The 19,852-nt window shown below is 34.5% G+C and overlaps 1 protein-coding gene across 7 annotated transcripts; it reads right to left on the reverse strand.

Moving 5' to 3' along the window:
* Nucleotides 1–220: 220 nt before the first annotated feature.
* On the reverse strand, nucleotides 221–18,946 carry LOC135605692 (polycomb group protein EMF2B-like). Of its 7 annotated transcripts, none has more exons than XM_065096085.1 (22): nucleotides 18,759–18,946; nucleotides 15,086–15,238; nucleotides 14,806–14,971; nucleotides 14,593–14,648; nucleotides 13,942–14,053; nucleotides 13,701–13,860; nucleotides 13,503–13,571; nucleotides 10,157–10,293; nucleotides 9,630–9,689; nucleotides 9,432–9,550; nucleotides 8,233–8,297; nucleotides 7,677–7,729; nucleotides 7,527–7,580; nucleotides 7,391–7,450; nucleotides 6,089–6,135; nucleotides 5,799–5,998; nucleotides 5,431–5,722; nucleotides 5,236–5,284; nucleotides 3,367–3,450; nucleotides 2,978–3,057; nucleotides 902–991; nucleotides 221–617 (listed from the first exon to the last, which is right to left on the reverse strand). In XM_065096085.1, the coding sequence occupies exons 2-22, from the start codon at nucleotides 15,118–15,120 to the stop codon at nucleotides 494–496; spliced, it is 2,112 nt and encodes a 703-aa protein (XP_064952157.1). In that variant the 5' UTR covers nucleotides 15,121–15,238; nucleotides 18,759–18,946; the 3' UTR covers nucleotides 221–493. The 7 variants fall into 7 exon arrangements, 6 of the variants coding, with proteins under 6 accessions (XP_064952157.1, XP_064952158.1, XP_064952160.1 ...); XM_065096086.1 differs by having other exon boundaries at nucleotides 5,799–5,992; nucleotides 15,086–15,248; XM_065096088.1 differs by having other exon boundaries at nucleotides 5,431–5,569; nucleotides 15,086–15,248.
* Nucleotides 18,947–19,852: the final 906 nt, after the last annotated feature.

Genomic DNA, 19,852 nt, shown 5'->3' on the forward strand with positions numbered 1-19,852 from the left:
AACTTTTCATCTCTCTGCATGCATTTCTCCTTCCAAAAATTGTGTCAATTTTGTAGGTTCATTTGATTGTCGGATCTTTGATCGTTGCTTGTTTCCACTTGTCTCGGCATCAGATTCATGCAATTCTAGCCTGCATTCCTGGTCAAATTGAAAAGAAAGAAGAGTTGGCAGCAATGGCTGAAACAACAGCACAGCTGACGAGACCTGTAAAGGTCGGACATCTTAAAAGCACTAACTGAACTTTGCCTTCTGAGTTAAAAAGAATATATGAACATTCATGTAAGGTGACAATCGCTTGCAGCCATGTGAAGGCAATTTTTCCTCCCCCAAACACTCTATGAATGAAAACAATAATACCCCCAAGAAATTACATAAATATTTAAAAAATGCATAGGAAACGTTCCAAAAAAATGGTAGGGGTGTTAATTAGCACCAAGTAGTTCTGGTTGGTTGCTTGCCGACCACCCTAACACAAATGAAGGTTTCCTAATAATCAGCTTTGCTTTGGGCCCAAGTTCTCATTTTGGTATCTTTCAAGTATTAAGCTACAGATGTTCATGGTACGTGCATCCAAGAGACTGTGATTCCAAAGTTTCACCATAAGTAGCCTCCAACACCTGCATGCAACAAATGTCATTCGAGTATTTAAGATTTCTTAATCACCAAAAATTTGAAATCCACAAGCAACATAATATGCGTCACTAAAATAACAAGACCCAGCAGGATACAAAGCCATTTAAATAGAGGACTTTTCTAAATTAGCTGGTTAAAGTACTAGACAATGAGCGATTTGTAGCATGGAAGAGGGATTTGCGATCAAGTGAGATGTAATTGTGGAATGAAAGGAATGGAACAGACAAAAAGGTGTGCTAGCATAACAAATATGCATTGGACGTTGTACCACATTAAAGCCGGAGATCGTGCAAGATCTTGCCCATGAAGCTGCGAAAACGCCTCACACGCCCATGGAATATGACCATCAGCTAGAACCCTGTGAGAACACCAGAGCCAATAAGTATGTTACCATACAAGTTTACACAGTTTTAAAGATCAAATATCTGTTCTTAAAACCTAAATTTGAATATTTTTCTATTCATTTTAGATGTCATCTACCAGTGACAAAATGGCACACTCAGAATTTGTAAAAGTTGGGCAGAAAGGTCCAATCCTACAAACGAAATTGTAGAACAAGTTCAACACCACCACCAATCATCAACACGTATGGTGGATGCTAACAGGTTGATTGCGGCTATTCAACAGCCAAATGGTCCAACCTTTCAATAGTGGATGAACTTCATCCTCCGCCCATTCCCGACAGCCATAACTCTTCCACAGCGCTGCCATTCAATCTTGGGATACCACGGTCTGCTATATCTCCCTTGCATATCACATTCACATAGCAGGATACAAGTTGACTCCCCATCCTCAACAAGAAATGGAAGAGGCTGAGTTATGCCTCACTGAAACAGGGCAACTCCACTGTTGCAATTGCCAACTATGTTGTGCAATCTGGAAACCAAGGACCATCTCCAACTCTAGTGACAGAAAAAGGAGACTTACATGTCTGGTTGGCTATTAGATAGCCACTCAGCCTTTACTATTCGGCAGACATGAACTAAGGTGTCAAGGATACTTCAAATGCTTCTCCTTCCCATATCAGGTATTCCAAAATATTGTGAGACTTGTGGGACACTTGCCAACAACATGTGTCATGTGTCAAGTAGTTAAAACATATTATGACTCTTGTACCATTAGTATATTTTATATGCACTACATGTATAATGTAGACACTCGTATTATCTAAATATGGTCAACACGAGTCAAATATTGGCAATATGTACATAATTGGCCACTCGACTTATCGGTGCTCTATGTGTTTTAAGTAATTTTGTGAACATTTGCTACTTATATAAAAGATTTTCATCCTTGCAAGTTTCATCTATGATGATTATAGATTCCCTATATTTTACAAGGTATATAATTTCAATAACATGTATGATAATATACATGTTCTAGTTGTGTGTCTATGTCATCCCAAGTCCTTTCAAGAGGTTTGGCATATTGGTGTATTCATATCATGTCATGTCTATGTCATGTGTTTGTATGCATGCTTCATGCGGTTAACCACTATGGCACAGTATCAACCATAAATCAACACAACTTCAGGGTGCGTGTTCCATAATTGCCTTGGGAACAGGCTGCTTTCAGCCTGTCTTTACTGGTATGATTATATTAAAAAAAACCCAAAAGATGTATTAGCTTCAGCGACTTAATCAAGTCACACAGAATATGAATACCGATGTAGGAGTAAGTCAAAGGAAACTCTGCAACACCTTACCCTCTTAAACTATTAATGAGTGGAACCATATCAGAAAAGCTCAAAAAAGGCATTCCTAACTGAGTAGTCTATAAATCCTTTATTAAGCTAAAAAATTCTTCTTTTTCAATCTTATCTAATTTTAAGAAACATTCTTAAAATTAGATAAGATTATTTGTGAACACCATTTACTTGGAACCAAGAAAGCTCTAAGCTTAGTTACTAAAGGAATGTAAAACGAGAAAACTACAACTTGACATGCTGATCACTATTATTTTTCCAAGTAAGACAAATTTCAGACTTCAAACTTGAGTTTTATGACTATGCATGTTAACTAAGTTGCTTGCCAGAACAAAAGTGAACTCTACAAAAACAATGGGAGTTCTTTACACACATAATATTTCTAGCATCTATATTGTATTAACATCCCAGACACTTGTATTTATTCCTGTAAAAGACAAGGATATTTGCAAAATCCATCAAGTCAAATACTCCAATTATATACATCCAGTTTAATAGATTTAAAGTAATATTTCCATGTATATGTTGGTTTAATTAAACTACAAAGATTAGTTAAAGAAATCTCAACTATGAGTAAGTTGAAATTATGGGAGACACTATTGCAAGGGATATTAATTGGCCAAAGCATATAAAGATTACCTTTGTTTCCTGACAAAAGAATTCCACAGATGCATAATTTGTTTCTCATCCTTTGTCACATCCACAAAATCATCAAGCATCTGCATCATGTTGTATATCATTATGGAAACAGTAAAATTTTGTCAGTACCATGAACATTAAACGTTCTATTTAACATCATTACACATCTCCAAGGCGACATCCTAGTCGATAAGGCGCATCATGCCTAATTAAGAGATCAAGATGGTACTTATAAATAGGAGTAAAATCAAAAAATATATATCATTAGACAACAACCAAATGCCCTGAAGGAGACCAACTCAGACAATAAGGCACTCAAATACTTTGCTTCTCTTTCTTCCTTTGTTGACAGAAAAAGGATCAATAGGCAAGTTATGACAATATCTTACCCTCCTATCTTCAAAATCAGCAATGTCATCGTCAACTTCATCTTCACTGTCCCGATCTGAAAATACTTGCTCCAATGCCATTGGCTTCGATGTAAAAGTTACAACTCAACTTATCAAACTTGAATGAATTGAATAATGTATGGCCATGAAAAATATGCAGAAAATAAAATTTCAAGAAAAAAGAGAATGTCAAGAAATAGTAATAGAGTACATCTTTCACAAAATAGCATTAACAAAAAATATACTATTACAGAAATCAAGGTAGACTAGTTAATTAAAAGCAACATCAAGTGAGGTGAAAAAACCAAAAAAGCCCATAGAAATGCAACATAAAAGTCAGTGAAGGTCAAAAGTAAGTCCAAGCATAGACTATTATTATTAGGTAAAAACAATACCAGGACACTGTTGCAAATATTCTCGTAACCATGGTTTGATGTTTCACCCGTGCCAGTCCCCAACCAGACCAACATGTATACAAGGTGTTAGGAGGCACATGTTCCCGTCCATACTGCAGAGACCTGATATGATTGAACTGGTGCATATTGCTTGATATGTACCGGTCCAAACAAAACACAGAACCATGCTCCTAATAAAATATGAACTTTAGCTCCTCAAATATGTTGGATTCTTTATTGTCAAGATTTATTGACATGAAAGAAAGTCAAATTTAAGAATTGGCTCTAAAGTCTAACAATATATCCAGTGTAGCATACAGGAAACCACTAGATACTTTGCCTCCAAATGCCACAAGCCTCATGGATTATGATCATCATTAGGATTGAAACTGTTCTTCATCTGTGTAGAAACAATATGGAATATTCCTTTTCTTTTCTACTGTAATAAACTGACTTTATTGAAGTTGACGTTGAAAGGAGAGTTCCTTGTTCTCCTTTTCCACCTAACTTACCTATCCTACTTGTACCTTTCCTCTCACCCCTATCCCTCCTCTCTCCCTCCTCCCACGGAAACATAAAAAAGAAATATCATCATGAGACCTAAAGATAGGAAGAATCATTTAAGATGATACAGGTATATGTTAACGAAACATATTTAAATTATTATTACTAATTACTGTTGGCAATACAAGAAGAGGAAGCCCTAAAATACCATTAAAACTATAAAAAAAATAAGTACTTTGAACTTAACTAATGATTTGACCTTTTATAGAGCACAATGACAACAAGAGATCAATGTAGCCGACCTCAAATAATTGAGACTTTTCAACTTTATTGTTTGTATCTTGCTAGTTGCTACAATTCATGTTGCAGTAGCCATGCTTAAGTCGTAAATGTGAAATATTAGAACTGATCACTGTATGTACAATTCATGTTCAGGCAAAAATCAATAAGTAAACCATGTTCTTTCAAATTGTAAATGGAAAAAAGGAAGATATCACTGCCAACCAAAAAGACGAAATATTATGTGCCATGGTAGCAAACAACCATGGTCCAATATACATGTGGGCCATAATTTCTCGCTTTAGTGCACACAGTTTGCGAAGCTTCACCAGGCTAAATTCATGGGTATGATTAATGTACCTAACTAGCTCCCAAAATGACACACCTCAAATATTAAATTCAAAGAACCATTTTGTTCTTGTTCAACCAAACCACAAAACATATAAATAACCTTCTATATGCTTAATCTTAGCCTTGTTAAAGAAATTATTCCAGCTAGCAAAAACAACCTCCCAGTTGTATGTTATAATATAATCTAAACAAAATAAACATAGAAAAAGAGACATCACGTAATAGTCTGGCGTCCAAAAAAAGGGAAAGAGGTACAGCTTAAAGTTCATAAGCACACAACATTGCTAGCTACTAATAGGGAGTTCATAAAGATAAGGCCAAAGTAAAGATTGTGTATCACCTGAGCTCTATGAGAGTGAAAGAACTGACGTTTTTGTAGCAGTGCGCGACTGTAAATTGAAGAGGATTGGTAAAGAAAATTTCAATCATATTGAAACAACTAACATAAACAGGGCACACCACATAGTGTTGCATATTGTAAACAAAAATATACTATTCGTAGTCTATAAATAATTAGGAGGAGATAGAGACCAACTTTCTGGGGTCAGCCCGCTCATCAGATATCCTCCGCATCTTTGCAAACTGCAGCATATTCTGTGATACTAGATTGGTTGCAGATGCTTGTTGAGCAAAATCATTGCTTGTAGAAGCTTGAGTTGTAGCACCACAAACACCTGTCGTATCAGGGCCAGATAACATAGGTCTTGTGTACTCTTGAGCATGATTCTGTGAACTAAAGCTTTCATATTTATGTCTCACTGGGAGCAAGTGAGTTTCACGGAATAGTGATTTAAGTTTTTTTCCTTCATCTTTGTAAGAACCACCATCTGTTTCATAATTGTTATTCAATTCTATTTACTAGCCACTCAAACATGCGATCACAATACCAAAATCAGCACGTACCATGACATCCATTCGTAAGTGAAGCATCTGCTATATACACATGAGGTCTTTGAGAGGAACATGTGCCATTATCTTTGTTATCATAATCTCCATGAGAACCTTCTTGGGCTGCTTCAGGTGAGCCAACATGTGGATGTACATGATTTGCTGTCTGGACACTATTTTTAGATCTTCTACGTCTCTTGATGTTCGAGCTGTTACTACGATTCATTTTCAAGTTCAAAGGCCTTCATTAGTTTAAAGTAACTTGTGGAAATACATGCAAGGAGAAAAATAACAAAAAAGATTACCAATAGGAAAATGTTTGCAGCCTTGGATCAACTCCATCAGATACAACCTGAAAATATCATAAGAAATAAGAAATAATTTCAACAGATGGTTTTTCAAGCTGGGACAAAAACCAGAAACTCAAAAGCCAGGATGGGTCACTACAATGCATGACATAAACCAAGTTGAATGACTACAAGGGAAGAAAGTCAAACTGGTGATTCACCTTGCAGACTTTCACACATCTTCTCTGGTTCAGAAGGCCAAATGTCTGTCTCATGTGTATGTATGTTCTTTCATGTCATATCAAAGTACTTAATTATCACATCTTCATTTCCTGCTCATCTGCTTGATTGTTTCTTTCTTATTTTTCTAGGGTGATTTCAAAAGATAGCAAAATTGTGAATTCTTTTGGTTCCAGCTGTACTTTGTATTACACAATCTTACACCTTATCATGTGCCTTTCACCTCTTATGTTTACAATTTATCCAATTCCTTACAGTGACCGTCAGAGTTGTCCATGAAATTGCCCAAAGGATATGCTCAATTTTTTTTTCATCAATTGATTTGTTTAATCAAAATTTTTATTTGACTATTATCTTTTGTGCAATAAAGCAAGTGTTCTGCACATTCTGATGTCAACAATTTTCTGTTAGATTCTGTTCATCCAAATTTTAGTTTCTCATATTACATCGCACACAAGAAATCGAAGTAATACATAAGTCACCATTTTGGTTACGTTGAATGGGATCATGTATTGGCAGCAAATCCAATCATAATGGCAAAGACTTAGAATAGTGGTCTCCCAATTTGAAGTATAAGCTGACCACCTATGTACAGTCACAATTTCAAAATCAGGGAATTCTGATCTATGATGGCAAATCTGGATTGACATGAGACAGAACTACCCCCAATGCGTGAATATGTGTACTCAGAAACAGACAACCCTCATTGACCTATTATGATTGTCAACTGTTTCCAACATGAATCATCGGATTAATGATATATAAAAATAAGAAGATGAAAAGGAAGAGAACAAAGAAAAAGAAGGGGGAAAAGATGAGGAAGAATATCTGTGTTATTGATCTTACAATGCTCTTCAGCCTTGATTTTTTTTTTTCATATTTTAAATTCTTATATAAAAATGTAAGAAAAGGAAAGTATTCAAGATGTCACGACAAATAAAATTCTCTCAGATATTAAAACCACATAAGCTTGTTTCTTAGCACTCACACTCAGCACACTAATCAATATAGGTTATGCTAAATAAACAGAAAACTAAAGCCACAACTTTTCAAAAGAAGGTATTGATGATTGTAAATAACCTCAGATCTCCAGATATCAGTCCTCACAGAAACATTCACAGCCTGATATTCTTCAGTTACCTGGGAAAAAGTTAGCCACACATATATTGAATGCCTGCAAGAAAATAAAATACAAAGACTCCAGAAGTTTACCAACCCAAAACTCAAAATTGAAAAGGTCATGGGAAGAATTCAAGTGACATCTAAGACCCTACAAAAACAATACCAAGATGTTAGAAATTAAACCTAGAAAAGATCCAATACAGAATTTACAACCAACATATATATATATATATATATATCTTACCTTAAAGCTCGCAGACTTCACTAAACAAAAAGGACAAGAGAAGTCCTCCGTAACTGTTATTTAAGGAAACAAATGAATCAAAATTTGAAAATGAATGCAATATACAAGAAAAATTAATTTGAAATAACCAAATGTCAGTAAGAGAAAATTCATATAAATCAAAAATAGAAATAGGCTTCGCAATGTGGGATATGGGGAGGATCAATTTACATAGTCTTACTCTTATAGGAAAGTTGATCCCATTACTCAAAACCCGAGTCACCTAGTTTTCAAAGGAGCAACCTTCTACCAAGGCTTGTCTTCTACTAATGTGGTCTCTCAAAATAATATTCTAATATTAATGTTTGTAAATAATAGTAAACTGCACAAAAGTACAATGTATATCTGAAGACTACACTAGTTCATACACTTTCCTAAAAGATGATAAAGTTTGCCAACAGACAAATAAATACAGTGGCCATAAATTCATGCTTAAGAGTAAAATGCAACCAAAAAGCAACTATATACACAGGTTTGCTGAGTAACACAAGACAGTGAACAAAAAGAAAGAGATCACCTTCAGTCTTTTGCAGCATATTGTTGTAGTATCTATAGTTAAACAGTACATTCCCCGTTCTCAATCTACATGGTAAAAATAGATCAATTAGGAAAGAAGGCAAGTAAAAAAAGAGAACAGCAAAAGAAAACCACAGACACAACATATAATGACTGACTTAACAAAATCAATATTCTCTCACCTGAAGCCTTTTTCTTAAGATCACATTTTTAGACCAAATGTCAGGACTTTCTAGTTAAACTCTTAGGATTAAAAATAAAGCAGAAAATTGAACTTCAGTAGCACTGATTAACCAGAAACTTCACTGAAAATTGCATCAGTGTCCTTTAATATGACACATAAACAGTACACATTTAACAGAGAAAAAAAAAGGTAGGTAACCCATATTAACATACTACTACATTAAAATGCTTAAAAATAATATAAATGGAAACTCCAATTGTCTATGCTAAGAAAGCTTGATCCCCTTCTCATCCTTCACATGATTAACTATACCTCTGGAGAATTAATATGTACTCCACAGAGAACCACTTTATTTCTGTAAAACTATAAGTTGATTCAAATCCTGCATTTTGGTAACCTACCCCTTTGACACTGAAAAAACAAAAAAGAGAGTAACAGTGATCGCCTGAAAGACCATCAATCTGGAGAAATTGTAATGACACAATTGGCCCCTGTACTTTGTCTAGATGGCAACTAAAGCACTAAACCTTCTTTTTTTTATTGAGAATCTGAACTCTATTCTTTTTAATACTGCAATTGCAATGATTAACAACCCCAGCAACCAGCCACACCTGTTACCCAGCCTACAAATGCAAGTTTGTTCAAATTATGCAAGCTACACTCTGCAACAAAGTATAATGTATGACAAAGGCATTTAGTAAATACATCATACATAATAATGACACGGGTCTCCTTCAAAGACACCTAAAATATATGAAAGCTTGTAACATGAGCAAACTATAAAATACCAAAAATTGACACAATAAAGAACCTGCTGTGATCACATACTCATGCGTGGACTCAATACAGGCGCAAGCCAGCTGGTCATTAGCAGACAAAAAACAACTACAACAATGTAATAGTACAATGAATAAAGCATGGTAAATCATTCTGGCATGTGAGATACTAGAAACCAATTAAAAGAAGAACAAAAAAAAAGAAACAAATTATGGGACAATAAATGAATTTTTAATTACCTGATAATGTGAGGTAAAGATGATGTCGGAATATCATCATATGAGTAAAAGTCATAGGGAGATGTCTCACTTGCTCCAACCTCTTGAGCATATATGCTGACTTGAAGTTGGAAAGTACTCTAAAATGAAGAATATCAACTATCATTACAGAACCTATACCATTGAAACTAAACAACAAACATAAGAGTATAAACTTACTGCCGAATCTATACTTTGAGTTTGAATAAAAATGCAGTCATTCCTGCCCAAATATTTAGGCTGCAAAAGTGTATTAGTGTCAGTATGTACACCAAACATGCTTTGACAGAAAGCATCCTATGTGCTGAGATATTAAAAATAAATACATTCAAACAGAGGTCCTGATTGCAGATTAGCTACTCTGTCAAACTGGCAATAAATCTTAACTTATTGATTGGTAAGGCCAAAGTCGTTTGAAAAGGTTTAATATACATGCAGATTAGCTTGTCAAAGATCATATTTAAGCTTTGTCAATGAACACAACATGATAAACACCATGTTGTCGTACAAAATATGTTTTCGGCTCCAATATAAATGTGTCCAATGGAGATAGTCCCATAGAAGTAAACCTGCTGGCATGTTGGCTAGCAAAGCTAAGAGAATAGGTTCATGACCAAAATCAACAGTAACAAGAAATAGGATTCTTGAGGTTATACTAATATGTGATGATTTAAAATAATATATTCATACTGCAATTTTTCGGATACCTCCAAAATGCTTGGTTGCATATTAACAGCTGAACGTATATCAGTTCGATGGCCTAAGCTCAATGTCACACACTGCTCCAATGATAAACAAAGTGAATCAACTGGTATTTTTCCCCAAAGGCAATTTCCTTCAAGTTCTGGAAGTAGGGCAGGAAAGGAATCAATATTGTTGTTTTATGTAACAAATAAAAAAACTATGCTAATTATATTATTAAAAACAATAATGTGATTTTGTATCTTTGCACTTTATATTATATTCTCATCCAATAGATTATCTTTTTGAGAAGCGATATAACCAAAGAAAGAGCATACAAGCACAAAAACAACATTGCATTCACTTGCAGCCTAAGGTTATTGCAATCCAAAACAATGACTACTTACCACAAGATCCACAATCATAATATTAAATGTTAAGTGAAATGGCATGCCCAAGAAAACTAAAACCATGATTCAACATATTAATATCAACCATGATGCATCTTAAAGTCATTAAGCATGAAGTGTGAGCCCAATGCACATTTCAAATGTGAATTGATGTTTGATAATTTTTTTAAATCAAATTTGGCCTAGATGTTGCATTGGAAATGCTCAAATGTTAATACTACCTCAAGAAAGCAATACTAATATATTTTTTCAAATTTTAAAAATACCCTATGATTTTATCTAAAATTACAAGATTATCAAAATGATTTTGTGAGAAACAAATACGATTTTATAAAGGTCAAATTTTATTCATTTATTTTTAAAGATTATTTTATATTTATATATATGATTGTATTTTTATTTATTATATATTTGGGCCATATGAAATTTTTATAAGATTGCATACATTCATTTATTTATTTAATTTTTACTTATTAATTTAAATAAAAAACATATATTCACTTCTGAATAAATATTAAAACATTAAAATGGTAAATTTAATATGAAATATTCAATGACTTTTGAAATACAATTTTACTAAATAATACTTACGTCAATATACATTTAAAATATAATTTCATATTTTATTTATCAAACACTCAAATCATTCCACAACTGCATATTCACTGAAACCCACTTCTTCAAATGGACATTAAAAATACAAATGTGTTCCTAACGCAGCCTAACTTGCTTGAAAGTTATATGCATAGCACAGAAGTGCATACTATTACACTGTGCCTCTTGATTAATATATCCATATTGTTTATGTCAGTTCCAAGAACATTAAAATCTTTACTAATAGAAGATATCTGTCTTCACAACTTGATCTGCTTAGCCTTGAGGACCATAGAACAATGTGTTATTTCTGTTCAAAATGGTTCCTAGTTCATTCCCCTTTACTTTTTAACAGATTATTTATAGAACAAACTAGGCAAACCAATTTCAATCTTGAAAAAGAAGAGTCCAAATGAACCATGCTTTTCCTTTCTTAATAGTCATCTTGTATTACAAAAATATTTCTTAAGGATACATTTTATTGTAAGCAAGAACATATTTTGATTACAACATCACATTTTCCATCCTCTAGGGTAGATTCTCTAAGAATGGAGACTATAGAAAAGAACAGCCAAATGATTTATCTGCAAATAAAACACATGTTGAACACCAAATACAAGTGATTGAGGTATGACCATATCAACGATTAGGTCAGCATGGTGACCACAGAGTAACATATGAGACCTCAAAAATTCATTGGTCACAAATTAGCATTTAATGCCTATTCACAACAAGTACACGTATATGCATGAACAATAACCAGCCCACCACTAGACCGAACAGTGAAAACTAGTAAATTGAGCTCAAATGGATTTTCTTAAGTTAAGACTTAAAAAGTTGAACCTTGATAGACTCAAAATCCAAAGACAAATAGAGAATCTTGACCTAGGTGATCAATCACATAAAAGCAGCAGCATATGAAACACAAGTGCTTATCAAAGTTTTTGTGCTATTATCATGAATTAATAGGACAAGGTAAAGTCAAACTAATACATGATAAGCCTTAACACAGAGAAGTTCTTGAAATTGGAACATAAGTTTGCAAGTTTTACTTTTAGTCTTTTACATCACAAGGAAAAGGCTTATTGGACTCAATTTAGAGTAACCTGTATCATTTATCATGCATCTCTAATTCAAGCATTATGAGATAGATAAAGATAATATAATAGATTGCCATCAAGCAATTGGAACTAATGTTTCAATATGAGTGTGACCCTGATGGTAATCGGATTCGATTCCAAGACTTCCAGTTTCACCAAACCAGCAGTCAAAGCCAATTTGTGTTTGTAAGCAAAAAATAACTCAGAAGACCAAATTTATCAAGTGTGCTAAGTCATTTTGCTTCATCATTTCTAAATTTCTTCAGATCCTGGAATGTATTTCTGAAGAACAAAATGGTACCTACAAGTTCTCAGAAGAATTAAAGTAATGTTATTCCTCAATTTGAGGAAATCAAAAGATATTACTTAGAGAGAATGAATCCATTACTTGACAAAGTTATACTTCAATAAATCATTCAAGATTTACACTGTAGTACCAAAACAATCAGCTTTGCTTAACCTAACTGTCGCTCAGATGGTATGATTTCAAGCTAATATGCAGTTTTTCTATTAGAATAGTATTATTTTCTTTCCATAAATCATCCTTCTCATCAATCATGTTGAACCTCAGAAACCAAATCAATTGATAAGCTGAAAAATAACCTAATATATCATATGATGACTCCACATAAAATTGTTTATTTCAGTGGGTTAGGGAGAGGAACAGAAATGGAAAATGAAGATGCAAGCTGAAAAGACAAATCATAATATAGAATTATTAATTTCCTGAAGTTTCACAAAGCAATTAGGAAAGAGAACATAGAAAAGTTCAACTCATCGAATCCTTGTATATTTTGGATTTTGGAAGAAAGTGTCAAATGAGGCCAACAAGATTCAGCATACAGAACTTTCAGAGAAAAAAAATTCAAATGAAATAATAAATTAAAGTAACATCTGGTTGCTACCCATTTTCTTCATTCTTACTGGTATCTAATCAACCTTGTATTTTCCTATCTTCTCTATTTCTAAACTAATGGTTTTCCAGCAAATTCTTGTTTATTGCCGAGTACATAAGGAATCAACTTAAAAAATCTCTACCATTTTCCATTATATCATCATAGTAACATCGAGCATCTAAAGTAAAACAGTTATACCAGTAAATTTTTAGGTGGCATTCAAATTATGGATCCTGGATAAATTCTTTCGCGCAGCAAAAAAGCTATACTCATTTCACGAGTAAAACTGCATCTACATGAGAACAATGCCCATACACATAATTTATGACAAAGCATATTTCTGCTACAATCCTGCAACTAATTATTCCTTACTAAGAAAAGAAGACCATTGTTCATATTCGTTCAATAGATGATTATCACCAGAACCACATTTTGATTTCCCTGGAAGAAAAAATGGACCATATAAGACTTCTAGATTCGGTTCAAATATTTACATGTTACTTGTTCATGAAACAGAAAACACACCAACTAAAATGTTAAATTTATATACATAAAATAAACACACCACACCTTTGCTGATAATGATAATGCTGAGATTTCTAAATCGTGCATCAGTTGTCAATTTCTTAATCTCAGGAATAACAAAAGAGGCTTCAGTTTGATCCTTCTTTCCAAACTCGATGAAATTAGCTAGGACACAAGGGCGACTGAGTCGGTACACTGCAGAATGCTGTTCATCACAACATCAGGAATACTTCAGCATTTTACACAAAGAAACATAGACTTTCAGCAGAATAGGATATTACTATACCTCTGCAATTGCAGTGTCAGCAACAGGTATAGCTAACAGCACGTAGAAAGGAAACATATGATGTTCTATTTCAGTGTTCAGACTTCCAACCAGTGAAATGGTTATTTGAATTCTACAAGCAGGAAAATTTGTGATGTAGTAGGTGTTAAATAAAAATGAATTATACTTCAAATAAACCTACAGTAACTGACATTCTAGTACAACCTAGATACTCAAAAGTGATATTTCGAAGTCCTGAAATTTATGGGACATCAGTTGCCAAAGAAGCTCAAAATGTGATTAATAAGGAAAGCCCATGGTTTAAACGACAGCAATAAGCAAACAAGAAACAGAAACTTTCATGTCCATTCTACCCAACCTATAATCTACAATGGTGGGGTTTGTAAATGCAGCCAAAGCTACATACCAAGGTTGGAATTCTCAACTGTTATCATCAAGAAATTGATGAAGATTAAAGAGTAAATGGGTTTTCTTTTTTTTTCAGGGAAACAATCTAAAGAAAGGGGCAAGAAGAAGTTTTACGCAACCTATATAATACTACTACTTTGTGGAAGGTACAGAACACATAACAACTATTTAACATCAAACCAAGTACTATGAAAAAATATTTTTACACCTAAAAGGGAAATTACTATATCACAGAATAAGGACCTCCTTTTGCGCTTTGCCTGTATCTTGTACTGCAAACATCTCTGAAGAAATGAAGGCTGCAATATCATGAAATGAGTTGTTAGTACCCTAGAATCCGACTCTTCCAAGGGCAGGATCAAAATAATGCTTTGAACTGCACATCTCAACATAAAGAGCCAAACCAAAAATCACACTTTGATAAGAAGGGACCAATATCCTAGCATGAGAACTTACATTTCGTATTGCCCTACGCTGAAGTATATTATAAAGCTCAACAGGTTTACAGTATACAGAAAGACTTTCTTCAGCTGCAAGTTGCTCCTCAGGTGTCAATCGAACTCGAGACTGCTGACGGCACATCTGATCAGTCCGTGATTGGCTGCAACTGCAACCTTGATTCCTATAGCAAAAGTTATCAACATGGCAAGATGGTTCATGATTGGATCAGTTAACATCTTTGGAGAGAAAATAAGACAAATTGAAAACTGATAATCCCTATATAAGTTAGACTTACATGGTCTCACGAACTGCCAAAGGTAAGCCTGGCATTCTAGAAGAGGCACACAAAACTGTAGGTTTTCACAGACTTCCACAATCTCACAGGATATGCAGAGTGATGATACACAGCAGACAACATTCACCTGCTTCTTTATAGATACAGGCTATCCTGGAATTTACTGTATTTTTTAAAATAACTTAGAGAAATTTTGAAGCATAAATTCCATTCTGAAATGGACAAGTGGAAGAAAGAAATTGTAACCAGAGCCATGGAAGCAGATTATGTGACAATGAACAACAATCAATAGTACTTATTAGAAGAATAGATACAGCTGAAAAAAAAACATCTAGTAGCTGTTAACAAAATTTATACAGCATTATTTATGACAAAAAAAATCATGCTTTTTGACTTTGTCAATACCAACATATCTTCCGTCAGGAAATAAGTAATTTCAACAATTAGCACTGATATTACATAACAATTCTTTATTTGCATCACATAACTATAATTCACTTGAAAAAAATATGTTACATATTTTAGACAAAGTATAAATAATACAGGAAAAGATATATTAATAGAAAGTATTAAAAAGAATTTTCCTCATGTACAGCACATAAGATCCACAAAGAGTGCTCACCATGTCTGCAGCTCCAAATACAAATTGACATCTCTGACCTTTTAGTCAAATCCAACTTGAGTTATTTGTCACATAGTGATGTTGACCTAACTAAATTATCAATTCTGACCAAAATTTCAACCTCTCCATTACCTATTCAGGCAAGAATGCATCAAGCAATTTGAGATTGGCCAAACTTAATATGTTTTGGAAACAAATGTTGAGATTCATTTGAAACAATGTCAATAGAAATTTAGGTAAACTAGGACAATGATGACAATTTTGGAACATAACCATGAAAGGCAAGCACAACAACAACAAAAGATTTGGTCAGCCTTTATATCATCTTATGATCAAGCTATCAAGCTGTAGAGGCTGAAAATATACATATGGGTAGCCTGAATCATGTAACCTTATAATTTGGGCAATTATTTGCCCTCTCTCTTCTATACGTAATAAGCAAAGCTTAGTATCTGTGTTTCATTAAGTGCCTGAAAGAAGTAAACACAAGAAGATGCCCAGACAGAGAAGAGAGATAACAAAGAAAAAAATGAAAAAAGATAAAATAAGACCATCTTGCAAGCAAACTTTGGTCAAGTTTCTCTAATCAATAGAATCTATAAACTGCCACAAAGACATAAGAAAGAGTATTCCCCAGGCAAAAATGTAAAATTAGACCAAACCTACCAAACTGGAAGGTAGCCAGACTTAGTACTTATCCATTTACCAAAAAGAATTACTATGCCTGTCCAAATTAATAATTGTTCATTTACAAAAAAGAAATATTATGGCGCAATGGTTTCAGCTGATCTTGAATACCAAAACAGAAGAATTGTTTTCCTTATTAGTCTCATAAGAAAAGAGTCTGCTTTCTTCCTTCTTTTCCTGATATGTAGTCTTATATATATCCTTTTCCAACTTCTTTACTCCCACCCATACAATATTAAATATCCCTTATCACTTCTCAGAATATCTAAATTATTGCAGTTAAAATGAACATCCAGAAGTTCTTCACGAGATAATTCTAAGCCATGGCTCTCCATCACACACTATTCTGCCTTAGGTTACATTTCACTTCATCTAAATTGATAGTATAAGGTATCTTGCTCTGTGACTATGGGCATCAAAAACTATTCATACATCTGACAGACTAACAGATGTAAATAAGATTGATAGTGGTATCAAGCATTACAGCCACTATACATGATGTGCACCATGATCAAAGCCGTGTTCACTCATTAAAACACATATCTGATACATAAGGACTTTCCACCATACTTCAAAGCAGTATGTCAATATTCATTTAGAGGTATATGAGTGTTTACTCATCCCCATCTCCATATTGGAGGGAGCCTCATGCATTGAGTCATCCTTTTATGTGTGTTTACCAACTTCTTAAACCTCCATTATTCCCTTCCCATGTCAAAGTTTCTTCAGCTCACTTCAGTATCTCCCAATCAAATTCCTCATCATTTCTTTCTTTAAGAGAATTAAGCACTCAAGGTGCTGCATTTACACCCGCTTTGAATAGCATGATTTATATATGCATCAATGCCATATATAGGTAAAAAGTTTTAATCTTACCACAGCATAGTGTCTATCTTGTCACATAATTTATCCATGTGAAACCATCCAAGCTTGGGAAGATTTTCATATCCTGTTAGAGGGTATAAGTTAAGACCAAAGAAACTCGTTTAATCATGGTATAACATGACGAAAAAAGGGTTGAGAGGTAGATGGATCCCTATTGCATTTCATCCTTCCATTCGAATTGCATCCGAGCTCTCTCTTCCCTTCCTCAAACTCATGGACAACTACTTCTACCTATACATTACATTATAAGCTCTACTCCTGCTTTTACTTCTTATAGTTACATTTAGCAACTCTCCCCCATATGCATTGTCTCACTTCAGAGTGAATTACCTTTTTCACTGTACTTCAGAACTAGGTGTGCAAACTAAGAAATTTTCTTCTGATTTTAGGAGCCACTACCTTCTTGTCACCATATTTCTTTTCCATCTAATGTTTTCAACCTACAAGTTCCTCTTTCACTCTCTCTGTTGAAAATGTTACAAAATTTGTACAAACCCAACTTCACATCTAGCACACCTAGGTTAGGTTCCAAGTTTCAGTTGATTCTCATCAAAAAGATATGCAGTTGCACGTCTCACAACCCATAGCTTATTAATTAATAGAAAGGTCTCACTCAACAATGGAGCTACCAACATAATTCCTTTGAGTCAACTACTGATATGATATGACCCTCCTATCAGGGTCCCATACAAACCAATAGACAAAATAGGAATCCCAACAGAAGTAGAAACAGAGATTGCTAGGTAAACTAAACTAACTTATTGCATAAAGGAGCCAATAAAATTCAAGCATATACATATATACACTTGCTGATGTGCTTTGGAAATAAAGAACACCAAACTAAAGAGTGGTATTAACAGATGGTGGGTACAAAAGAAAAGACTCAAGAAAGAAAGCCAAAAAGAAGATGTAGAGCCAGCAATTTCTAACGAAATATCTCACTCTCATTCCCTTCAAATGGGTCAAACAACAGGCGCACCGAACTTAAAAACTTGTAGGCATTATTTGCAAAAGAATAACCGCGGTCAGGACAATTCGTGATGACACATGGCCTACTGAGGTGCATATATTGTTCACGATTTAACTAAAAATTATTAGAACATATTTCTAGTGAGGAGCAAAAGTTTTATCTAGATTAAAAGTGAAGAAACAGAAAAAAAGATTTCATGAGATATTAAGGACCAGCTGCACGATATGTGATGGCGTAACAAAGAGCAAAAATTCTCGCTCATAACCCCGTCAACAACTAAGAGCATCTAAACCACAGGAATAACAGCAACAAGGCCTTGCACCACAATAAAATAATTACCGCAAATGACAACGCTCACAAGGAACAGAAACAACGGAAATACAAAATCCAGCTCGAAACCACCGCCAGATAATCAAAAGTCGGGGTTTCCACGCAATTTGCGAGCACCGACACAGAACAAGGGAAGTGAGACGGAGAGTGAAAGAGGAGAAGGAGAAAGAGATAAATACCGTCCGACCGTCGCCTGGTGGCCTTCGAGAGATAAATACCGTCGGACCAGCGCCCGCCGGCCTTCGAGATGCCGCCACCCGCACCCCTTCCGGCGGGTGAACGAGGCGATCCAGGGGGGCGAAATTGGGGGAAAGGGAGTGAGAGTGATGATTTAGGAATTAGGGCGGTGGTCGCGGACGAGTTCTTGGAATAACGATGTATGTTTACGGATTTGTTATTTTGGTGTACTTACGTATATATCCTAAGAAAGTTTTTAAAATAACGATTTTGCCCCTCTGTATTTTTTTCCAATTAATAAAAGATATATTATTACAAAATCCTCGTTCTTGCTCCTAGCAACAATAGTTATGTAACTCGTTCGACTACAAAGTCTTCCGAGTACAAGTGCGTCGGGTATAACATGTCAACCAGTTAGCACTTTTAGTTATCCTCCTCAAAAAAAAAAAAAAAAAAAAGTGAGAATATTAAGTTTGAACCAGTCCTCTTCTTCAGGCTTGTACTATTTATAAGATGTTTGTAAGTTGATATTGTGGATTAGAAGTCGGTACAATTTGGTCCTGTCTCGAAAGTGTAAGATCATCCAAGTAATATCTCATGAGTGAGATAGAAGGATGAGAGCGAAACAAAAGTTGAAGAGGACGATTATGAGATTATCGTAAAACCCTCTAAGTTGTCCCGAGATGGAACCAAAGTGGTTTGATATTCATCAAAATCCTGCACAATATGTTGATGTCGAGGGGATTCTCAACTTGACTTGCTTAAATTAATAGATAAATGATGGATCTTCTTTTCTTGGGATTGAAGATTGACCTTTTATACTTATGGAGCCGACGGAGGGGGCTACAACCGGTGAGGATTGATCGTACCTTTCTACAGCGCAATTATGTGGGTGATTAACCTATATACTCTTTATGATGCGGGTCGACCTGTTATAGCGCGACGTCGATTCGTATAGTTTCATACAATGTGAAGCTAGTAAGGGATGATCGAGAAAGTATTATCCGTCGTATCAATCCTTTTTTACGTTAGATAGATGTCAGAGCTACATTCTAGTTGATTGTCAATTAAGAAATTATGACTAGTGTTGAAATAT

The sequence above is a fragment of the Musa acuminata genome, chromosome BXJ2-2 (assembly GCF_036884655.1).
Source record: "Musa acuminata AAA Group cultivar baxijiao chromosome BXJ2-2, Cavendish_Baxijiao_AAA, whole genome shotgun sequence".
Classification (NCBI taxonomy): Eukaryota; Viridiplantae; Streptophyta; class Magnoliopsida; order Zingiberales; family Musaceae; genus Musa; species Musa acuminata.

What these genes read in the sequence shown, in the direction of transcription:
- LOC135605692 (XM_065096085.1), bottom strand. Translation starts at nt 15,120, where the DNA reads ATGCCAGGCTTACCTTTGGCAGTTCGTGAGACCAT. An exon ending in TCTTTTGTCAGGAAACAAAG is followed by an intron (nt 992 to 2,977) that starts GTAATCTTTATA and finishes GTGTTCTCACAG; the next exon opens with GGTTCTAGCTGATGGTCATA. An exon ending in CGATCTCCGGCTTTAATGTG is followed by an intron (nt 618 to 901) that starts GTACAACGTCCA and finishes TGTTGCATGCAG; the next exon opens with GTGTTGGAGGCTACTTATGG.